At 36.9% G+C, this 22,427-nt stretch overlaps 1 protein-coding gene across 1 annotated transcript in view; it reads left to right on the top strand.

The window, feature by feature from the left end:
• Positions 1-22,427, top strand: part of DNAJC13 (DnaJ heat shock protein family (Hsp40) member C13) — a gene marked incomplete at both ends in the record, with an annotated part of 44,149 nt that overhangs the window by 5,568 nt on the left and 16,154 nt on the right. The window contains 30 exons of the mRNA XM_079538077.1: positions 772-978; positions 1,056-1,151; positions 1,280-1,371; positions 2,156-2,322; positions 2,418-2,497; positions 2,577-2,746; positions 3,626-3,725; positions 3,967-4,074; positions 4,502-4,657; positions 5,419-5,475; positions 6,786-6,907; positions 8,058-8,133; positions 9,132-9,227; positions 9,378-9,521; positions 10,767-10,781; positions 11,451-11,533; positions 12,684-12,837; positions 14,875-14,978; positions 15,052-15,211; positions 15,838-15,900; positions 16,223-16,324; positions 16,459-16,563; positions 17,250-17,452; positions 17,928-18,012; positions 18,212-18,366; positions 18,902-18,947; positions 19,185-19,339; positions 19,902-20,103; positions 20,846-20,961; positions 21,798-21,876. Of these exons, the coding sequence (XP_079394203.1) occupies positions 772-978; positions 1,056-1,151; positions 1,280-1,371; positions 2,156-2,322; positions 2,418-2,497; positions 2,577-2,746; positions 3,626-3,725; positions 3,967-4,074; positions 4,502-4,657; positions 5,419-5,475; positions 6,786-6,907; positions 8,058-8,133; positions 9,132-9,227; positions 9,378-9,521; positions 10,767-10,781; positions 11,451-11,533; positions 12,684-12,837; positions 14,875-14,978; positions 15,052-15,211; positions 15,838-15,900; positions 16,223-16,324; positions 16,459-16,563; positions 17,250-17,452; positions 17,928-18,012; positions 18,212-18,366; positions 18,902-18,947; positions 19,185-19,339; positions 19,902-20,103; positions 20,846-20,961; positions 21,798-21,876 (3,498 nt within the window). The remainder of the gene's footprint in view (positions 1-771; positions 979-1,055; positions 1,152-1,279; positions 1,372-2,155; positions 2,323-2,417; positions 2,498-2,576; positions 2,747-3,625; positions 3,726-3,966; positions 4,075-4,501; positions 4,658-5,418; positions 5,476-6,785; positions 6,908-8,057; positions 8,134-9,131; positions 9,228-9,377; positions 9,522-10,766; positions 10,782-11,450; positions 11,534-12,683; positions 12,838-14,874; positions 14,979-15,051; positions 15,212-15,837; positions 15,901-16,222; positions 16,325-16,458; positions 16,564-17,249; positions 17,453-17,927; positions 18,013-18,211; positions 18,367-18,901; positions 18,948-19,184; positions 19,340-19,901; positions 20,104-20,845; positions 20,962-21,797; positions 21,877-22,427) is intronic.

The following is a 22,427-nucleotide window of genomic DNA, read 5'->3' as shown; positions in this document are numbered from 1 at the left end:
CACTGCTAATCTAACTAATTGATGCAAGTATTCAGGAATAGATTGGTCATTGATGCTGCTGCTTATTTAGGTCTTATTTCAGTTATTTTTTTAGGTGATATTTCAGTAACTTTGCTTGGGAAATGCCTGTTGCATTGCAATATTGTTTTAAAATTTTTAAAAATGTTTCTAAATACTATGTCACTAGCAGCTTAAATTGACCTCCAGAAATTTGTGATTGCTAACTTAAATACCACTACTTCAGTCACTACAGTGGATGAACATCTTTTCTAGATCAGGGTTTCCCTGTTCTTGTACTGCAGCATGCTTTTCTGTGGCATAAAACTAGGAATGTGACATCCTCTAGAACCAACCCAGCAAGATCGGATAGTGGCCCTACAGAGATAGCTCACAAGGCTGCCACACTGAGGTTCCTTCTGGCTCCTCACTTTTCCCAGCCTGTTGCCAAGAGTGGAAAAAAGATTGCGTAGACACTTACTTTAATGCTAGTATGTGGGAGGATATCACTTAGGATTATACATTTTATATATATAATAGCCTTTAGAAATATATGTTTAATTTTTTTTGAGAAGGAAATTTAAACCTAATCGTTGATATCTTTTGTAATAAATACCTTTTCTCTTTATACACCTAACAAAGGCTACCCTAGCTTGCCCAGCTGCTGGGAAGCTTTTCCACTGTTAAGCACATATATAATGAAGGATTATGTTCAGAACTGTGATTTCTTGTGGTGTGCCACACATTTTACCTGTTTCTTGTCAAAACTTGCAGCACCTGTTCGCATCTGAGCAAAGGGAGGAAATAATCAAAAGTGCAATAGAGCATGCTGGCAACTTCATAGGCATCTCTCTGCGGATAAGGAAAGAATCCTTAGAATTTGAGCAATACTTGAATCTTCGCTTTGGAAAATACAGCAATGATGAATCTATAACGTCTTTAGCAGAGTTTGTTGTCCAGAAAATAACACCTAGACACTTGGTAAGGGTATCACACTTACCTAACTTAGTTTCTCTGAAGTGCTATGAATTCTATCCTAATATATCCTTTTTCTTAAGGAACCTGTGAAAAGAGTACTAGCTCTTACAGAAGCTTGCTTAGTTGAACGGGATCCAGCTACCTATAACATTGTGACTTTGAAACCTTTGGGTGAGGTAAGAGTAAACCTTCTATAGTAACACTCTTTCATGTTGAAGCTCTAACAGTACGATTTGAATAATGTGTATAAGGTATTTACAGATTATAAAAATAACATAACTATGAATATGATTTGTTTTTCTAGGTGTTTGCAATAGTGTGTGACTGTGAAAATCCCCAGCTTTTTACCATTGAATTTATCAAAGGACAAATTCGGAAATACTCTTCAACAGAAAGGTATCTGGAATTCCAATGGATTATGAGTTCAGGTGTTTGTCACTGTAATGTTCTGGAGTTTCAGCCTCCACAAACTGACCCTGGAAGGTGTTAATGTTTTGTTATCCTCGTGATCTACCACTCATAAATCAGGATTTGTTACAGAATCCAAATCTCTCCCCTTTACATTCATCTGAACTTCAAGTAAATCTGCTGAAAGTTTTCAAATGATGATGTAAGGGTGTTCAAGAGTTTAAAAAGAAAAGAAGGTTGTTTCTTGTAAACAGTATTGTTCTGTGCTTGTTGTTCTAGGTTAGGCTGGAAAGTAAGTGAAAATAAAGCGTTATTGAAGTAGAGAGTAATATGAGAACTGTAAAGAAGACAGCTCAAAGGCTCGACGCAGATTTAGTTGATTCTACTTGAAATAACCAAGAGAATATTAGTCCTGAGTGTGGACTGAGTTGCAGTTGTAATGCAGTGTAATCCTGCTAAGTGAGATTTTGTTGAAAGGAGAAGGAAGAATCAAATTCAGTGCATGTAACACATTCACAGATAATCTAGAGTTGATCCCTTTAGTGAAAGACTGCAGTTGTCTGTAATTGATATAAGACAGTTCTGTTCTTACAGTGGGGAAATGTACATTAGAAAGTTAGACTTCTTCCAGAGGTGTAGGTGTTAGCAATGCTATTGATAGATTATCCATGTAATGCTACTGTTCATTTTCTTCTTGATTTCTGTTTTGACCATCTTTCTTTTAGCACCACTACTTTGATCTAACTTCTGGCATGTCTTTTTCCCAACCCAGAGATTCCCTCCTAGCTAGTTTGCTGGATGGAGTGAGAGCTTCTGGTAATAGGGATGTCTGTGTGAAAATGACCTCCACACAAAAAGGCCAACGCTGGGGATTACTCAGTATGCCTGTAGATGAAGAAGTAGAGAGCCTTCATCTGAGGTTTTTGGCTGCTCCTCCAAGTAAGCTGAAGCTTATTATGTTGTTTTATAATGCTCTTTTAACCATCCAGATGCGCAGTCAGATGCTGCATACTTACATTTTTATCTTCTTCCAGATGGTAACTTTGCAGATGCTGTATTCAGATTCAATGCTAACATTTCCTACAGTGGAGTACTACATGCAGTTACACAGGATGTAAGAACAAATCCTCTGCCCTTCCTCTTAAGATGTTGTTAATGCATAAGTATATTAATAATTCCTACTCCTTACCTAGGGTCTATTCTCAGAAAACAAGGAGAAACTCATTAATAATGCTATAACAGCACTGCTCTCACAAGAAGGAGATACTGCAGCATCTAATGCAGAGCTTGAAAGCCAATTCCAAGCAGTAAGAAGACTGGTGGCTTCAAAAGCGGGCTTCCTTGCCTTTACTCAACTTCCAAAGTAAGTGAGAAGTCTCTTATGCTTGGAAGCAGTGGTGAAAACAGTTGTGGGGGTGGTGGTGGTGGTATTGTTCTTTGAGCTTTTTTTTGTCTGATGTTAAAACGTGAGAATTTGACATAAGGCTCCTTCTGAAAGACTGAAACTTTGTGCATATCATCATTCCCAGTACTTTAAGGCTGTTATTGGGCTTTCATGTAAATTAAGAACCCTAAGTGGTCACTAGTTTGTCAAGCTGGTATTTCATTCCTAAATACTCTCCCTTAAGGGTCAAATACCATTCAGTGATTTTTTTTTTTAAATTTTTTTTTCCTAGACAAAATACTTCTACAATGCACCTTCATCTGTCCTTGAAGTAGATACTTCAAGCATAAGGAACAATGTTGATGTTATTACTATCTTCTTCAGTTCAACTTTATTTTATAAGTTGAGCTGTGCTCCTGCAGTAATAAGTATAGGCTTCTCAGGGTTTGTCTTAGTTGGCTAGCATAAGGAAACAGAAAAAAATGTTTAGTGTTCTTCTGAAAATGAAATTCTTCAGAACACTTTCTGATTTCAGACTAATGGGGCCACTGAATGACATGAAGAGTAACATACAGAGTCTGAGACCTTTAAAAAAAATGTGATATTTTTTGTGTGAAGTGTCTTGCATTAATGCTATACAAATATAACTGGTTTTTGTGATTGCACTGCATATTGTCAAGAGTGAAGTCTAATGTTAATGTGCCCCTACCAAGCAATGCAAAATTTCTATAAACATCAGGGTTTTGGTTTGCCAAATGCTGTGTGAACAGGCTGCTTCTGGTCCGTGACTGGACTTTCAACTTAGAAACACTCCTATCTGATCTCGATAGTTTTTGCTTTTTTTTGCTCTTTCAAAAGGTTTAGAGAACGATTAGGAATGAAGGTTGTGAAGGCCCTCAAAAGGAACAATGATGGAGTAACCCATGCTTCTATTGACATGCTCTGTGCTCTTATGTGTGTAAGTATTAAGTTGTAATATCTTTCACTTTGTAATATGTGATTTCAAGCTAAAAGCTGTAGAAATAGGGACTGCAGCTCAGCTGGAAGTGTGCTCAGACATAAAGTAACTTGAGATAATATTTTCTCAGTATGCTTGGACCTGCAGTAATACGTGTGTGGCTTCTGCACTATGGCTGTTAATAATTTGGGGTTGAAATGATGATGTTTTGTCAATCTTTTTTTTTTTTTTTTTTCTATAGCCCATGCATGATGACTATGACTTGAGGCAGGAACAGCTGAACAAAGCTTCCCTTCTCTTTTCAAAGAAATTTCTAGAAAACCTGCTAGAGAAATTTAATTCCCATGTGGTAAGTCAGGTTTTGAAACCAATAGCTTCAAGTGTTTTTCCTAATTGCTGTGGAAACAATCATGCTTGGCTGTATCTTTCAGTGTCCAGGTACCCAGGATTAAATGCAGAAACCATGGAATAGTTTCAGTGTTAAATTAAACCTGTTTGGGTCTGAGCAGGGTAGAAATGTAGCTGTCTGTACTGAAGAATCTGGGGAATGTCATATAAAGCAAAAAAAAAAAAAAAAAAAAGTGTGTTTAATATGAAAGGCCGGGTGCTTCATTTAACTAAGATGGTAGCATTAACTGGTACTTACTGACTTAAAGCTTAGAAAAAGTAATTTGCAATACACTCATATATGGGATTCTGAATCTTTGTTATGTTGTAGGAGTCAATACTTTGTCATTACTCTGAGTAATATGGCAGTGTTTTTCTGCTAATTCCAGGATCATGGGACAGGTGCTCTAGTAATTAGTTCACTTCTGGACTTCCTGACATTTGCCCTATGTGCTCCATATAGCGAGACTACTGAAGGGCAGCAGTTTGACATGTTGTTGGAAATGGTGGCAACTAATGGAAGAACACTATTTAAGCTCTTTCAGGTGAGACTTGGGAATTATTATTCTGCTGTCTGAAATAAGAACAACTTCAGTCCTGCTACTACTTAAAATGCAGATTTTTCTCTCAATTTCTTAAAGAGGAAACCCTATTGTTAACTGCTTGTAATGCCAAGTATGTATTATTGGACACATCAATTAGTAAATATTAACTGTTTTTGCTCTACTGACATTAATTAGTAAGTAAATATGAATTCTAATGTCATTAGAGTAAGAAATTAGTATGATTTTTTTTTTTTCTGGCTCTACTGAAAGACAAGTCTGTCTACTGCTCAGCTCATTAATGTGCTTAAACTTTATCCACCTTAAATTTTTCTGTTTGTTGCTTTATCTTCAGATGTTCACGTGAGGGAGTTATTCTATAGTGAATGATGTGCTAAATCATTGCAAAATAGAGTTATCTGAGGTGTGTTTCTGGAAACACCTTAAAATATGAGTTGGATAGTAAGCTAGATCTTCTTCCTGTCAACTTTGTTTCTCTTGAGTAAGAGTTAGAAGAATTAGCTTCTTCAGTAGAAGTCCAACTGATGACCAACAGAATCTTGTTTATCAATCAGTCCAACAGAATCTTGTTTAAAGGTGTAGGACTGGAACTCTTCCTAGGGCTAACTTTCACAAAACTACGATTAATTTTTGCCCAGAGCTGGAGTTAAGAGGATCTATGTGGATGAGTTAAGGAGACTGAATCACATGGATAATCTGGTCTTTGAATTTTGCAGTAATTGTTTTTCAACTTTCTGTTGTAGCACCCTTCCATGGCAATTGTGAAAGGAGCAGGTTTGGTCATGAAGGCAATAATAGAGGTGAGATTCAATAGTGTTATTTGGATACTGAATACGCATTGCTTATTTCAGAAGTGCAATCTCAATGTTGTCTCAACAATACCTGATGTTAATGTTACATTAGCTTCTCCATTGTTTTGAGGGGAGGTTAAAGGAGAGAACTACCTTAATTCTGGGTGTTTTGATATAGCAACTTGGTTTATTTTGCACTTGAGAGTTTAGAAGGCATGCAGGTTGGGACACTAGGTAGTGCCTTGCATGTTTTCATACTGCAGTCAAGGTTTGGCTGTTAATATTGTATGTAGCTCAATCACATACCTTAGAACCACTAGACTTGTCCTGCATGTTAAAGAGGGTATCTTAGGGAGAATAAGCCATATTTGGGTTTGTTTGTTTGTTTTTTTTAAATAAATGGCCAGATGGAATGGGAAACTGGAATTTGCAGGCAGCAGTGTTCCAGAGAAAGTTAGTTATGTCAGCCTCTGTTCTTTTTCTTGCTTTAATGAAGGATTTGACTTGGATAGCTTCCATACCAGAGCTATATCATGATGCATGGGCCAAGTCCATAGTTCTGGAGGCGTGCTCATGGTTGTTGTATTGTGACCTTGCTATCTGACTCTCAGCGCTCAGGTCTTAAGTTAGAGCCTCATTGTGTCACAACAGCTTATGCATCTGAATTGCATCTAGTAGTTTCTTGGAATGGAAGTGAATGAACACTTGAAATAGAGATGTTGTAAACCTGCAAGTTTCCACTGATACACCAGATAGTGTTAGCTAAATGTGGTTATACTGTTCTCAGCAACTCTTGTCGTTTGAACTAAAGAGGGGCATGGCCAAGTAAAAATGGAACAATGAATCAGTTATTCATTGCAGCCAACATATTTTGGATGAGTGGCTTTTATCCATGTGGTTGTCTAAAGCAGAAAGCCCAAGCCATTATTAGGAATAGTTCCTATCAACCAAATTCAAGCAGTAATTACTTGTGGCTGTCATTTATTTATTTATTTTTAATCCTGACTTGCAATTGTAGCGTGAGGGTGGTAATTATAAATGTATAACTGATCTATCATAGGAGCTGTCTTACACATCTTCACTTACCCAGTTACTGTCCTCATAGCTAGAACTACCAGTCATCCGGTCCTTGACTCTACTCCAACTCTGATCTTTTGCTGTTGAAAACTTGTAGTTAAAGCACACTGTAATGTAGCTTCAGGCATTTAGGTATTAGTTGACATAGCTGATGGTCAAGAAGGTCTTGGAACTGTAGACTAAGATAAAAACAGCTTAACTAAGATTCTTTCTCTAGTAATCATCTTGCCCTGTTTCCAAAGGAAGGAGACAAAGAGATTGCTACCAAAATGCAAGATCTTGCTCTCAGTGAAGGTGCCTTACCTCGTCACTTGCACACTGCTATGTTTACAATAAGCACAGATCAGAGGATGCTTACTAATAGGTATGTCAGTCTCACTTGATATATCATGTTTAAAGTCTTAAGTAATGGCCTAGCTCACATGGATACATTGGGAGCTCAGGAAAGAATTCTTGCAATCCTTTAGAATGATATTTTCTTCAGCAGATGGAATGTTTAATTAGAGCAAACTTGACCTGAGACTGCAGCCAAAATGATGATTTTGTTTCTTTGCCAAATTGGGACTCAGGTTGTTCATGAAAAGCTCCAGTTTTATTTTGTTTTGCTTTTCTTGAGAATATTCAGAGAAAGAAAAAGTGAGTTGAATATTTTGAACTTGCAAAAAGGCTCAGCTTTGTTAGACAACTGCATAAATCCTAGTATGCATACCTCAGGCACCTTGCATGCAGTTAGTATCAGCCATCCTGTCTGAGAGAAGTTGCCTCAGCAGAAATTGTTCCATAAATTCAGCAATGAGTAGAAGTTGCTAAGAGCAGGTCTGAGGGCACGCAGATCAGAATGGGGGAATCGACTGAATTATCACTCCTAATATAAGACTATAGAAGATATGCACCTTAATGAAGCACTAGAAGTTGCTGAAGCAGTGCAGTAACCAGTGAAACTTGTTGCCGCTCTCTTTCAGAAGAGAGATAGCACGAAACCCTCCATCATTATGAGTTCTGTTTGGAGTTACAACTTGATTTTAAGTAATGCTTTAGTTTAACTCATTAGAACCATCGTTGACAAACATTGGCAGAAAGTGTCAGTTGGCATAGAAGGCAGGCTTCCAGAGGAGGCTATCCTAGCCAATAACTGGTATTAAGGACTTCAACTAGAGCAGCTAAGAACTTAAATCTAACTGTAACTTAAGATCAACTGGATAAACTTACACCTAAATTAGGCATTTAGTTTCTGCTCTATTGCTCAAGTGTTCTTTTAGGACTAGATCAAAAAGCATGTGCTGCTACTGTTCCACTAATTTCACTAGAATTTCTTAAAGCCAACACATCAAAGCATGCTGAGCATATACTTGAATTGGAACAATATATTGCTTTGTGCTCTTACGCACTTAAGACCACAAACCTCTTGCTCATCTTCATTTCACCAGCATGGTAAGGATATAGATTTCTGTAGTTTATAAAGCTATATAAAATACTAACTTGCAGGATTTTTTCCTCTCAATGACTTTTTTCAGGCAGCTAAGTAGACATTTGGTTGGCCTCTGGACAGCTGAGAACAAAACTGCTATGAACCTGCTGAAACGTATTTTGGTAAGTAAAAATGGAATATAGACAGAGTAAGAGTGAAATCTGCTGCAGTACTAGGAAATTTGAGATATGCTATAGTTAAAACATCTGCTTTTCCATCAGGGGAGGGATTTGCAGCCAGCAAGACCAGCAGTCTGGCATCTATTTGAAGGATACTGATGGCTTGTAGAAAATACACAAATTCTTATGTTACTCTCCAGCCACTCTTAAAAATAACAATAATAATAATAATAATGTTCAACACAGTAGTGTCTGACTTTCTTAATTGAAAGAACAAAAATGTGGGTGATGTGGTAAACAGTGGTCCCTAGTGCTTAGTGCTTATAAGGGTTAAATGCAACAGTTCTGCTTATGCTTTCAGGCCTTTCTAGCTTTGGTTGCTCATAACTCTGCTACATTTACATATTGGCTGATACTTCCTGTGTTGTTTCACTCTTGCAGCTTTTCAGAGAAGTTCTTTAAGTTGCTTCAGTGAAACTAGTTTATCAAGTAGTGTTGTAAGGAATTATTAAATCTGGAGAAATGATGCTTAGAATAACTGATAGAAATTTTTAATTTCTATCTTTGGCAAAGTGGGCTGTCCTTTTTCTTAGTCACTGACTTCCAGAAAGCTTAGTCAAATGAGAAAATTGTCTCTCATGTCATGTGTCCATATGAGAGGTCATGCCATGGGTCCTTCTCAGTGTTCACCTGCCTCAGTACTACTGTAGGATCTCCTCATTTCTTTCTGCAGTCCTCAGCTTCAACAAGCTCTCTCTTAAGCAATGGGTTATAGGCAAAAGAGCTCTTTTGTACCTAAGCTTAATTACTTGTCTGTTGAGGATGGTAGCATTTCACTAATACAAACCAAAAGCTGCTTCAACTTTACATACTTGGTTTAGACAGAATATTCATCCTGTTTCGAAGTTTTCTATTTTAAAGAAAGCATTTTGTTGCCTACTGTAATGTTTTTCATTTCCTTCAGTTGCAGCTGTGTTCACACTGGTTTTAAATATTTTTAGCCACCAGGTTTGCTGGCATACCTTGACAGTACTGATCCTGTTCCTGAAAAAGATGCTGATAGGATGCATGTTAGAGATAACTTAAAAATAGCAACTGTAAGTAAATGCACCTGCCTTACCTTCCATTCAGATGTGTAGTCCTAGTGATTTTGTTTTTTAATGCAGAAATTTAAATATTGCACTGATTTGCATCTAACATGTTATGTGCAGCTGCAAGTTTATTAACTAATGGTATTTATTCTGCAGGATCAATATGGCAAGTTTAATAAAGTGCCAGAGTGGCAGAGACTGGCTGGAAAAGCTGCTAAAGAAGTTGAAAAATTTGCCAAAGAGAAAGTGGATTTAGTCTTGATGCACTGGAGAGATAGAATGGGAATAGCTCAAAAAGAGGTAAAAATACTTAACGCTCTCTCTTACAGCAACTTTACTAAGCATAGGGAGGAACATCACCATCTCCGTGAAATGATAGCAAAACTTCTAGTAATAGACATGTGGACACAGGAGAAACTTCATTCTTCTGTTTCTGTTTACTACATTCTGACTCTTACTTGTCTTCATCTTTTGTTAGAAATGAGTTCTCAGAAGAGTGTAGTCAACAAATGCATTTGGGATATAGATTAAGCTTTAACTTATTCTTGTTTCAGTGCATCTTACCAAACTGCAGTGCAGCTTATGTGCATCTCTTCCATTTTTAATTATACAGGAGAATAGGAAATTATTTGAAACATAGCAAAAACATCTATATATTCTTCCAAATATAGCCAAACAGCTGTTTACTTCTGAAATGATGTGCTTTGTATGTGGTGGGACCTACTTGAAGCTTAATACTGCCTTGTATTGCATTCCAACAATACAAATTCTTTATCAGTTGAACTTCACTGAAGATTGACAAAGTTGCACAGCAAGTCAAGTATTTCAGTGCTTAAATTACACAAGATTATGTATAAAACTAAGTTTAACATTGCAGTGGTATATGGTTGCTTTGATCTGAAACAATAATTAAGTAGGAAGTTTCCTTTTTCTCTTATTCTGTTTTTGTGTTCTGTGTGACAGACTTTGAATCATGAGGTGTTTCCCTTTACCTTTCTTTAGTCTCGTGACTAAACTTGTTTTTGTGCATTCTGGAAATTGAAGCAATCTACTATTCCTTCCTTATAAGGAAGGATGGAAAGAGCAGGGAGTGTGAAGTATTGATCACATCAGTCTTCATACTTCATCTGTTGCAACACTAAGCTTGAACGTGGGAAATCCTTAACTTTGCAAAATGTTGCTAAAGCTTGATGTGTGATGAGGTGCAGAATTTTGATAGATACTCTGCAGAATAATGTTGAACTAGGATCAAAGCAAAGCATGAATGGAAAAAGTGGAAAATGGCAATGTAAAGATGAATTGCACTTCAGGATGTTTTGCAGTATTAGTCTCAGCAAACATCTTTAAGCACCTTGTCTGTATACTGAGCTTAAGTGATTGATTGCTTTTCAGTCCAGGATTCTGAGCTATTGAATTTTACATACATGCAACTGTAGCTTTGAAAGGGTAGTAGCAAGTTTGTTATTACCACCTTGAATTGGTTCAATGGTTGTGACTTGTTAAACGTTCCTTTTTTCTTTTCTTCCAACTTGGCATTAAAATCAGGACAGAAATAATATGGTGAGTCTATGCATCTCAGCCATGCGTGTGAATTATGTTGCTCAGACCCTTGTTTGCATGTAGTACATAACATTGATTTAATGCTTGAGCAACCTGGGGAACCTTTCAGCAGCCAAGTCAAGTTTGAGATGTATTTATGTGACTTTCCTTAATTACTTTCTTTCAAGAACTATGTAGTCTTCTGGCGTTTTTTCCAGAAGTCAGATTTGGAACTGCTGGTCATGGATTATTATTTATTATTATTATTATCATTATTATTATTATTTTTTTTTTTGAAGCAGTTTTCAAAGCTTTGCTTGCCTGTTTAGCTCAGCATTAACAGTACTGTTGTCTTGCATGGTTATATTAAGTGGTCAGTATGTTAAGCATACTGACTTATGCTGGTAATCTTGCTAGCCCTGAGACTGCTTTGGTGGTGGGAGCTAAGCTTTTCTCAGTGAAAGAGAACTTGTTTTTAAACAACTGACTTGTGAAACAGCTGAAAGTTTCTCTAGCATGATTTAGCATGGTGTAAATAACACTTGTTAAAGTCTGTTACGTACTGGAAAGAGAGCTTATTAATGAGGCTTAACTTAAAGTACAGCTTTAGAAGGAATAAAAACACCAGCTTATTTATTTTAAAGGCAAAATGTGAACTCTGTTAATTTCTTAAATTTGGCTTTTTTGCAGAATATTATTCAAAAGCCAGTGATATTAAGGAAACGACGGCAAAGAATAAAAATAGAAGCAAACTGGGATCTCTTTTACTACAGGTAAAATACTGAAATTAATGTGGTGGGAGTCTGATTCAACTTTTTATCTGGATGTATATTTTTAATATCTACTGAGTGCTTCTGGATTGCTTCCAATTGTTGCCTGCCTTGAAATGGTGTATGTGCTTAATAACAGAAACGAAATTGTAAGATAGGTATGGGGAAGGGAAATCTGAAAGCTTCTCTAATATTTTCAAGCTATGTCTTTTATTACTCCATGAATCAAAAAGGGGTCAACGAGCTACAGGTGCAGGTCTCCATGATGCTGAAGGCTGAAGCAAAGTAACATTACAATATGCTAATATTGTAGTATGTTGATGCATCAACTTGTACGCTCATTGATAAGCTATTAACTTGAATAAAAATGAACTTAAGGCTGATGGGGAGAAAATATTTGTATATTGGACTTTAAATAGTGTCACAAGTTATAAATATAACTTGCTTATCTATGAGTTCTTACAGCTGTCAAAGTTTAAAAGGAAGGGGCCTCCATCTGGGGAAAAAAAAAAGTGAACATCACTTTTCTTTGGCTGGGAGTGTTGTGAAATGGATTAGTAAAGCCTGACTGTTCAACAGACTTAAGTGTTTGATGCTTAATGTTTCAAAACATCAAATTATGTGCTCTGTCTCTAAATAAATACTCCATAAAAGGAGGATTCAACATGCTCCTGATTGTGTATTCAAGTAATGCTCTCAGCCAGTCTCTAGATCCAAGCTTTTCTTTTAAACTGTCACTGAACAGCATCTTCTGACTGTCTTGTGACATCTGAGATATCAGCTTTTTCTCCTGCATAAACTACTCTTCTTGTTCAAAATGTGCACAAGCTGTGTGCTTTTTTGCTCCTTTGGGTGGTTGTTCATTTCTAGCCCTTCCTGATATACAGTGAACAGCTTGCAAATACCCAGTTCATCAGCTGCATGCAGATAACTGAGCCAAAAGAGAGGAAATAAATAATGTGCTTTAGATGTCCATGACAATAAAAACAGTATAAAAGCAAGTGACTGTAATTCTTCTAATAAACTAGAGACTGCTACTCAGTGCCTTCTAATTAAGATTCAGTAATGCTAACCTTCTCTGTCTTGCTAGCTGATTCTTGTCGGCCTTTCGGATGATGTTTGAGGAGTTTTAACTTTGTAATTTCTTTCCTAGATTTCTTCAGGATCATGCTAGATCAAACTTGATTTGGAACTTCAAAACACGGGAAGAACTGAGAGATACTCTTGAGTCTGAAATGAGAGCATTTAATATTGACAGAGAACTTGGTAGTGCTAGTGTTATCTCGTGGAACCATCAGGAGTTTGAGGTAAATGACTCTGTTGGAGAACTTGCATTGTAAAATATGGCTAATTAAATTGTCATTTTTTTTGTTTCTAGCTGCCTGAGTACATGTTGTGTTGAAAGTCCCTGACAGCAAGCTACAATTCTTCTGGGGTTATAGAATAAACTGTCAGAATTTGAGGCTATGGATGGGTTGTATTGTCTGCTGTCAGGCTGAAGAGGTTTCAGTCTTGCTAAACACTTTAAAGATAAATTATACTTGCGTAAGAGAAACAAAGGCAAGTTAGTATGATGCTGTTGCCACACTTGTTGTCATACTTAGTTTTGAGTGTTCATGAGACTTGTTTTGGGTAGTTCTGTGAGCCACTTCTTGCTTGCAAGTTTCTACTCTTAATTACCCTAGGAGCGCAAGAGATACAGTGGAAATAAAGTACTGATCTGTCAAACCATGAAGTGGTTATGTGGTTAAAACCATGTTGCTCAGTAGATTACAGATTGAAGATTTTTCACATTCTAGAAATAGCAGTACTTGAAGTCAGAACAGCACTGTAAGCTCCTGTTAAGGGATTGATATAATCCTAATTTAGCTTTCTCAAAAGTGCTTGTCAGATGTTTTCCAGTAACATGCTAATAAACATTTCCTCTACTCTGCTTTTGTGTAAGTACTATTTTGGTACGTACAGATCTGTGCATGTAACATGTAACAGAGTGAACACAATTGCACTTGAATTCAACTATAAGGTATTCATAGATACTGTCAATACCAACGTTGTCACAGTACAACTTTCATGTTAAAATTTGAGCAGGAGCAAAATAAGTAAAACTACTGCTTTTGAGAAATTCTCAGATGTCATATGAGTGTCAGATCTGTTAGAATAGTCATCAAAGTGGAAGAACTACTTTAGGTACTGCACTTATCCCCATCACACCAGACCAAGTAGCTAAATTTGGGTTTGTATTGCTTCCTTCAGTTATGGGTCAGAAGCAGGCACAGCAGTATCTTCTATCTCAACTCCAGTCGCTGCACTTGCAGAGGTGCTAACTGGGGCAGAATCAAAAGCTCAGATTTGAAGCTTTAAAACAGAGTTTCTATACACACTTTGTGCTCCTTCTGTGGCTTGTGCTACTGGAATGTATTGCTTAGCATTCTTGCAGTTACAACCCAGGATATTTTGAGACTGACTTGATGGGGAATCCTGCACTGCGGTCTTAAAACAGCTGCTCTCTGCTTGCTGTTTAAATCAAGACTTTCAGACCATGCTTTTCAGTATTTCAGTTAGATCACGCAGTGATGACAGAGGCTACTCTGCCAGCTGTAGAACAGGTCACTTTGCAAAGGGGGCTGTGGTCTGAGGTTGCTCTGGAAGGTTGCTTGTTACTGAGACCTCATCATATTGTGTCCCATCACTTAATCTGTAGATCACTGTTATGGGGCCACAAAAAGTTGTCTGTAAATGGTAGATAGGAACAACTACTGCGATGAGTGGCTTGTGGTAGATAGTTAGCTATGAATTAGGTGCTTGCCAAATGCTTAAACCATTAAACAGCAAGGCATATGGTTAAAATGTAATATAGTTGTCCTAAAGTTAATGATGGTTCTCATTATGCAATTTTACCTCAGTTTCTCTGTGTGTATACTGATGCATCTAGACTTTAATTACCTAGTATAATATCAAGTATTGCTAGCAATTAAGTGATGCTGGTGTTTCATACTTGTAGTAACATTGAATAAAATATCTTGCAGTGCAGTAACTGCTTATTAAAGCTTGACTCATTGAATATATCATGTTATCCAAGTTACTAAAAATACTGATGTTAAATGCAAGTTAGTTAAAGACTGGAAGCTGGAATTTCAGTAACATCAGGTACTTCATTTGTTCAGGGGAACAACAGTTGAGCTTAATTAAGGTTTTTATTTTTAGATGTATACTTAAACCACAAATTTGCAAAGGATTTTAATCTTTCTCAGATTATAGGAAATGCATTAATGCACATGCAAGTAAAAACAGTAAGCTTTTTTTTTTTTTTTTTGGTTCACTGAGTAACCTGTTTTATGTTATAGGTAAAATATGAGTGCCTTTCTGAGGAAATAAAAATAGGGGATTATTATTTGAGATTGTTACTGGAAGAAGATGAAACTGAAGAGAGTGGAGCAATCAAAAAATCGTGAGTTATTACTAAAAACCTTATCTTACTCTGGAGTCTGTTTTTCTTTACTAAAACCTCTTCTCTTTCATAGGTATGAATTCTTCAATGAGCTCTACCATCGCTTCTTGCTTACCCCAAAAGTAAATATGAAATGCCTATGTCTGCAAGCGTTGGCCATTGTTTATGGAAGATGTCATGAAGAAATAGGACCGTTTTCAGATACTAAGTATATTGTTGGGATGTTAGAACGGGTAAGAGTTATGGAAAACAGTGTGAAACAGTAGTTAATGTATAGCTAGTCCAGCATGTGTTGAGATTCTACAAGTTGCTGTGAAATTTGAAGTGAGCACAGGAAACAAAGCTTCTAAGAGGATGACCTTGTTCCAGGTCGTATTTGGAAATGCTGACTTTAAGAATAATGGCAACAACCTCAGACTTAATGAAATGTTAGCCTTAGATGGACACATGCTATGCATTGCATTTTAATGGTAACTGCTTTGGCCATTCAGTGTGTTTGCTGAATCATGTTTGACAACACATACAACTTTCAAAAATACATCTCTGTGTAATCTGAAGAAGGGGGGGGTTTTGCTCACATCAGTTTGGGTTTCAGATATGGTTGTTTTAAGTGAAACTGAACCAGTCTCATATTTTGCCTTGATTCTTGTTAGAGCAAAAAAAGATGATGGTAGATAGGAACAGGACTTCTCAATTTCAGTAGCAGAAAGCTGTGCGTAAATAATGCATTTAATAATCAGTGGTATTATTTGGGGCAGGAAAAAAGTAAATGGGTCTTTGTGGGCACAACTGTATTGATTCTTGAAGGTAACTTCTCATATACTATTAAACACTGATTTGTTCTCTTCTGCTGCAATAGTGCACTGATAGGCTTGAGCGGGATAGACTGATACTGTTTCTCAACAAGTTGATCCTTAATAAGGTAAGGTACACCTGTACAGTTAACAGTTCATGGGTCTTTCAGCTGTATAAAATGGTCTGAAGTAGTCATTCAGGTTTAACTTTAAGAAAAAAATCAGATCTCAAAGCAGGCTTTAAAGCTGTATATTCTGGGTTATGGTAACTGTGGTTTATTGGTGAGAAAGTTGAAGGAAATGTGTAGGTATTCTGGTGGTCATAACATCCTGGGCATTTTAGCTAATGCTTTAACTTTTCTCCAATAGATTCTTGGATAAAACTGTTCAGTACTTGTAACAATTCTTATCTAGAGAATGGTTTTGTTAACTCAGTTCATCCATCAACAGAAAAATGTGAAGGACCTTATGGATTCAAATGGAATTAGAATCCTTGTGGATCTGCTCACTCTAGCACATCTTCACACAAGCAGAGCCACAGTACCTCTGCAGGTATGCAGCCTTTGTTTCTTATTATTCATATATTGCTTTGCTAAAAGGACCACACTTAAAAAAAATCAGTGTTTTTGTTAAATTTCCTGTGGGAATGTGATAGTTACACTGAAGCTGATCTTACCGATTTCTAGAGCAACGTGATTGAGGCAGCACCTGATATGAAGAGGGAGAGTGAGAAAGAATGGTACTTTGGCAATGCTGACAAAGAAAGGAGTGGTCCTTACAGCTTCCAAGAGGTATTTATCTGCTTCTAACTCAAGTCTGATGGAAGAAATTTCCATCTGGATGATGGGGCATTGTGCCAAGAACCAGGCCTGCTAAGGGTACAGATGATGTGGGACCAAAGGCCCAGTTGTGAAACAAATGCTGATATAAGAGTTGTTACAGCAATTGTCTGTTGTAGCCTACAGCTTCTTTTACATAAATTTTTAGTTCATTTTAAGGGGCAAATCTTAGTTCTCTGTGGTTGGAACTCTCTTCACAGTACGGCAGTAGCTGTGTACTACAAGTGACTTGGCTCTTCTAACCTAAAAGTTGTAGGTCTCTTTCCTAACTGACTGTTTGGATGAGTGGAAAGAGAAGTAGGGACGTGGATGACTTTTTGGTTTGTTTGTTTGTTTTTAAATGAGAATAAAAAAAATACAATGAACTTCCTATGTCTAAATTTTCCAGAAAAGCCTCGATCCATTCTGTTAAAATAGCAGTCACTCTGCCATCTCAGTCACTCTTCCCAATGGCAGATGAAAGCTTTAAATGCCTTTGGCAATACTGTCTGTCCCTTTGCGCCCTAATTTTACAGTGACTAATCTGTCTACATTTCCTTCATATTTACTGACTGGTTCTGTTAGAATTCATGGAACTGTGGTAAAATCTGCCATTCTGAATGCATGAATCAACTAAATCATCTCTTCTCTTGCAACAGATGCAGGAGCTGTGGGATAGCGGAAAGCTGACTTCAAAAACACGTTGCTGGGCTCAAGGTATGGATGGCTGGCGACCATTACAAGTCATTCCTCAGCTGAAGTGGTGCTTGCTTGCCAGTGGCCAGGCTGTGTTGAATGAGACTGACCTTGCTACCCTTATACTCAACATGCTCATCACAATGTGTGGATATTTTCCCAGCAGGTAAATACTAATTGTCAGCTGAAGTGGTTAACTTTCTCCTGCAGACATATAAATGCAAATTCTGTCTCAAGCTTTTCTTAGAACCCAAGTAGTATGTTAATGAACAGTATTAAAGATCCTTCTAGTATTAGTAACTATTCCTGTGGTTAAATGGTTTCTAAATGAGACTATTAATATTGTGATAACAACTGCAAGAATCTATGCACAAGCTTTTTACATTCCTAATGCACAGCAGCAGAGCCTTGTTCTGACTGACAGGCTCTTATTTAACTTGGAAATAAGGTGTCTTTGATGTGTAGTATTAAACTATGCTTAGAATGTCTGATTTATTAAAAAAAAAAAAAACAAAAAAAAACAAAACTTGAATGACACTGAATCTGATCTGAATAGCTTGATACTTATGGCTTAATAAGGTTGTTCATTGTTGTGGGAGTAAAGACATGTCTGCTTAATGCACTACCAACTTATTTTTTAGGGATCAAGACAATGCTATCATAAGGCCCTTGCCTAGAGTGAAGAGACTCCTGTCAGATAGTACTTGCCTTCCTCATATCACTCAGGTAATCAGCTGTCCAAAAATGCATGGAAATGAGTAAAAGCCTGACTTTGAACTTATTAGTTTTTGCATGAAGTATTCCTTAAATGAAATGTTAAAGTTGAATTGCTTGTTCTGAAACTGAATTGGTTAAAACTGGAATTTTTGATAGGTAATTTGAATTCCTTGAGCAACTAATGTAAAAGTTCATTCTTTCATTTCAGTTGCTGCTGACTTTTGATCCTATACTTGTGGAAAAAGTTGCTATATTGTTGTTTCATGTCATGCAAGATAACCCTCAGTTACCTCGTTTCTATTTGAGTGGAGTGTTCTTCTTTATCATGATGTACACGGGTTCCAATGTACTTCCTATTGCAAGGTGAGGAAAAAGAATAGCTTAAAATGCCTTGTGACCAGTTGTACTTGGAATGGCTACTGCTCTAAACACTCCTGGGGATGTTTTGTTAGAACCAATGTGAGACTGCTGGCAAAAGCTCTCTTCTAAATGAATCATTATCACACAGTCAAGTCAGCTGCTAATGACATGAATTGCTTATGACCATGCCAGGGAGGGAAGTGTTGTCTTGTTTCATCTATGAAATAATGCAGGAAGGAGTTTGTAGGGAAGGGCTGTCTCTATCAGCTTCTGTTTTCAGTTGTTTTTATGTGGAAGAAACAAGCTTTTGGGAACAAGGCCTTCAAACTAAAGTGGTGAACATTAGGCAACACTTAAACATGGAAATACTCAGTGGGGTTCCCAAGATTTTCATGGATTTTTTTCAGATTCATTCAGTGGTTATTGTTACTCTTTTATTTTGAAGTGAATGTGTGGCCAGCTGGATAATATTGCTCTGCTTATCTTTCAGAGATGCTGTAAATATCAATTAAAACAGAAAATACTATTTATTTTCTAGGTTTTTGAAATATGCACATACAAAGCAAGCCTTCAAGTCTGAAGAAGTGAGTAAATTAGAAAAAATAATCTCCTGTTTCCAAGTGGTTTTGCAAGTGACCTGTGGCTGCTTCAACTGTACTTCGTGCTTTTCTTCTCAGTTCTTAAGAATTGGAAGGGAGTTCATTAAATTCATTAAGAATCTATAAGGGAGAGGTGGGGGTGGGGATCTTCCAGTTCTGGAGTTGGTTAGGAAGGCTGAATTCAGATTAAATTTGAGATGACAGTGTTGTGTTTTTTCATAGACTAAAAGTCAAGATATAGTTCAAAGAAGTATTCTTGGACATGTTCTTCCTGAAGCAATGGTGTGTTACTTGGAAAATTATGAGCCAGAAAAATTTTCAGAGATATTTCTTGGGGAATTTGACACTCCAGAAGCAATTTGGAGCAATGAAATGAGGTAACCTTTTCTTTTTTCCTGTCAGAGGGATGAATCTGAACAACTACATCTCATGCTGAATAAGTCTTAAGTTTTAACTTCTCTGAAATCTAAAATAGCTGTTTTCTATGTCTGTACTGCATGCCTTTTTTGCTTCTGCATGGGCATTGTCCTGTGCTTCTGTCAAAAATAACAAGCAAGGAGATTGGCAGAAAGAAGGGAATTTTTTCAGTGAACATCTGACAATGTTTGACATCTATCTGTGTCGTACTTGAGTTCCTTTCATGTGTGGAGAATACACTACCTCTGTAGGCTGCATTCTACTTGTGTTCATTTACTACTACCACCTGTCTAGGAGAGTCAACTCTAATATTACAATAAATTTTTAAGGTATTCGACAGAGAGATTGAGGGAGGAAAAAAGTCATTTTGGGTTATTTTTTAATAGCTTCGTGACAGAACAGGACAATGGTCGCTTCTGTAAGTTGGCATACAACTTGGGGAAATCTTTCTGTTAGAAGTTGTTGAATGCACTTCAACAGTAACCATATTTTGAGGACTGTGCTTGGCTTTGTAACTTTCAGGCGTCTTATGATAGAGAAGATTGCTGCTCATCTTGCTGATTTCACTCCTCGCCTTCAAAGCAATACAAGGGCACTCTACCAGTACTGTCCTATCCCAGTCATCAACTATCCACAACTGGAAAATGAACTGTTCTGTAATATTTATTACCTCAAGCATCTTTGTGATACACTGAGATTTCCAGACTGGCCGATTAAAGATCCAGTAAGTAAGAATTTTAGAACTTACTCAGTTCTTGTTCTTTCAGACTCATAATGGGATTTGTAACAAAGCGTAAGGAAATCAAGAGCCACATCTGTTGGAAATAAATAATTAATCCTGTCTTTTCAATTAATAAGCAAACAGGTTAAACATTCCTTTATCCTAAAACAGAAGAGACCTCATGCTATGAAGCAGCCAAAGGTTAACCAGTTCTTGTAGTGGCTTTAGAAAACAAACAAACAGACAAAAAAAACCATCCAACTGCTCAACAAACTTTAGTGTTTCAGTGAACCTCAGCTGGTGGGGAAGAAACATTTCTTAGTTCTTATTTGTCTGTGCTGAAGAGGAAACTGAGTAGCTTGATACTAACTGAATTGATAAGATCTTGATACAGTTAGCAGACTAGATCCATCTAGTCAATTTCATTTATGCAGTTTTATGATTCTTGTAATAATTCACAGCTACTTATCATTTAAGGGCTTCTCCCTCTTCTATTGTGACTCTTCCATATACACACAGGCTCTCTAAATTTTGAATAAAATGTAGCACTGCAGTGAAGCAAAGTCTTGTTCCCTTACTTGACTGGAGCGAGAATCATAATTATTAACAATAAAAAGATGAGGTAAATAGTCTCTGAATTCAGGGTGATGGGTGATAAGGATATGCTTACAGCAAAGTGCAGCTTTAATAATGATATGTACTGCATTAAGTATGAATGAAATGCTAATAAACTGTAATTATTTAGATCAAACTTCTGAAAGACACGCTAGAAGCCTGGAAGAAGGAGGTGGAAAAGAAGCCACCTACCATGTCAATAGATGATGCTTATGAAGTTCTTAACCTTCCCAGAGGACAAGGACAGTAAGTGGTTTTCAATGTATGAGGTTGTATGTAACTACACTTGAATAATTTCTGTACAGTGAACAAACTGAAGCTTACCTCAGTACTTGCAACCAGTTACTGGTTGCAGTTCAGTTATATCTTGTACCCATGTCTTTCACAGTGGAAGATTGCTTTTTTCTAAGATACAGAGCATTGAAAATCCAGCTCTCCTTGAGAGAATAACTGTGAAATGTTCAGATGAACTAAAGCTGGGAAAAATGCTTTGAACTGTCCCTTAACTTTCACTAGGCTATTCTACATGGTGAATATTAGACTGAGGCATTAACTAAATATATTAGACTTAATAAAGCAGAGAATAAGGCAGAATCTGAATATGCTCAAAGTAGAACTCAGTTTCTCTATTGCTCCTTCTTTCCACCTGCTAAATCTTGTCCTTTTTCTTGATGATAGCAGTGGAATTTCTTATTCAGTACCTTGCCACTTGTTTTTAACTTCAGGCCTCAAAAAGAAAAATACCACTGTTCTGTAGTAGTGCATTAAGAGCTGTACACTTACTACAAGTTATGAACTCAGACATCCAGACTTTTAACTTTTATCACTAACAACTCATTTATATTTTTTTTATAAAATACCCAGTGACTTTAAGTTCCTTCTGGTTAGTATATCTGAGCAAGAGGTGCTGAAATTTCTGTTTTGTGGTTGCATGATTACCTGGTCAGTTCAGGTGATGGAGCAGGATTCTCAAATTGAAATAGAGAGTCTTGTTAATTTCAGGTACTATTGTTAATAGTGTTTTGAGAATTCAGGCTTGTTTCTTGATGTTATTTGGTATAAAGGGATTTGTTTTCTGACAGGCATGATGAAAGCAAGATCAGGAAAGCTTATTTCAGGCTGGCCCAAAAATATCACCCAGACAAGAATCCCGAAGGCAGGGTATGTATAATACTAAGAAATGGGTACAGATTCTGCTGTTTTAAGAGTTCTTAATGTCCACTTTAACTTTCTATCTCCCTCTTACACATTATGTCTTTATTCGTATTACAGGATTCCAGTTAGTACTGCAGATGAGTAACTGAACTGATACTGTTTAGCAGTGTTAAAATTTTCACAGTAAACTCTTGTATAATCAGATCAAACCACATCTCAGAAAGCATCTAGTTTAAACAGTTACTCTGCATGTAAAGAAGTTAACAGCTCACTTTCAAAGACACTGAGTCCTCTGCCCGTTCTTACTGTCAAATAAACTTTAGATCTCTGTTACAAGAAAATAGTTTTAGTCTTTCTCCTATAGTGGAGTTCAGAAAATAGAAGAAAACTCAACTGTGAACAGCAGAACCGTCAACAGTTCTTGAGGTTATCCAGAATATTTTCTAAAGCATAATAAGGCAACAAAACCAGCATAGTGGCTGGTGGATGTTTTGTTTTACTTGTGTACAAATTGAGCTGTAGACTTATAGTAATTTGGAAGTTGTTACCTTTATTTG

Source organism: Tetrao urogallus (genome assembly GCF_951394365.1).
Source record: "Tetrao urogallus genome assembly, chromosome: 7".
Lineage (NCBI taxonomy): Eukaryota > Metazoa > Chordata > Aves > Galliformes > Phasianidae > Tetrao > Tetrao urogallus.
Note: the sequence above shows the minus strand (reverse complement) of the source record. Positions and strands in the feature narration are given on the sequence as shown.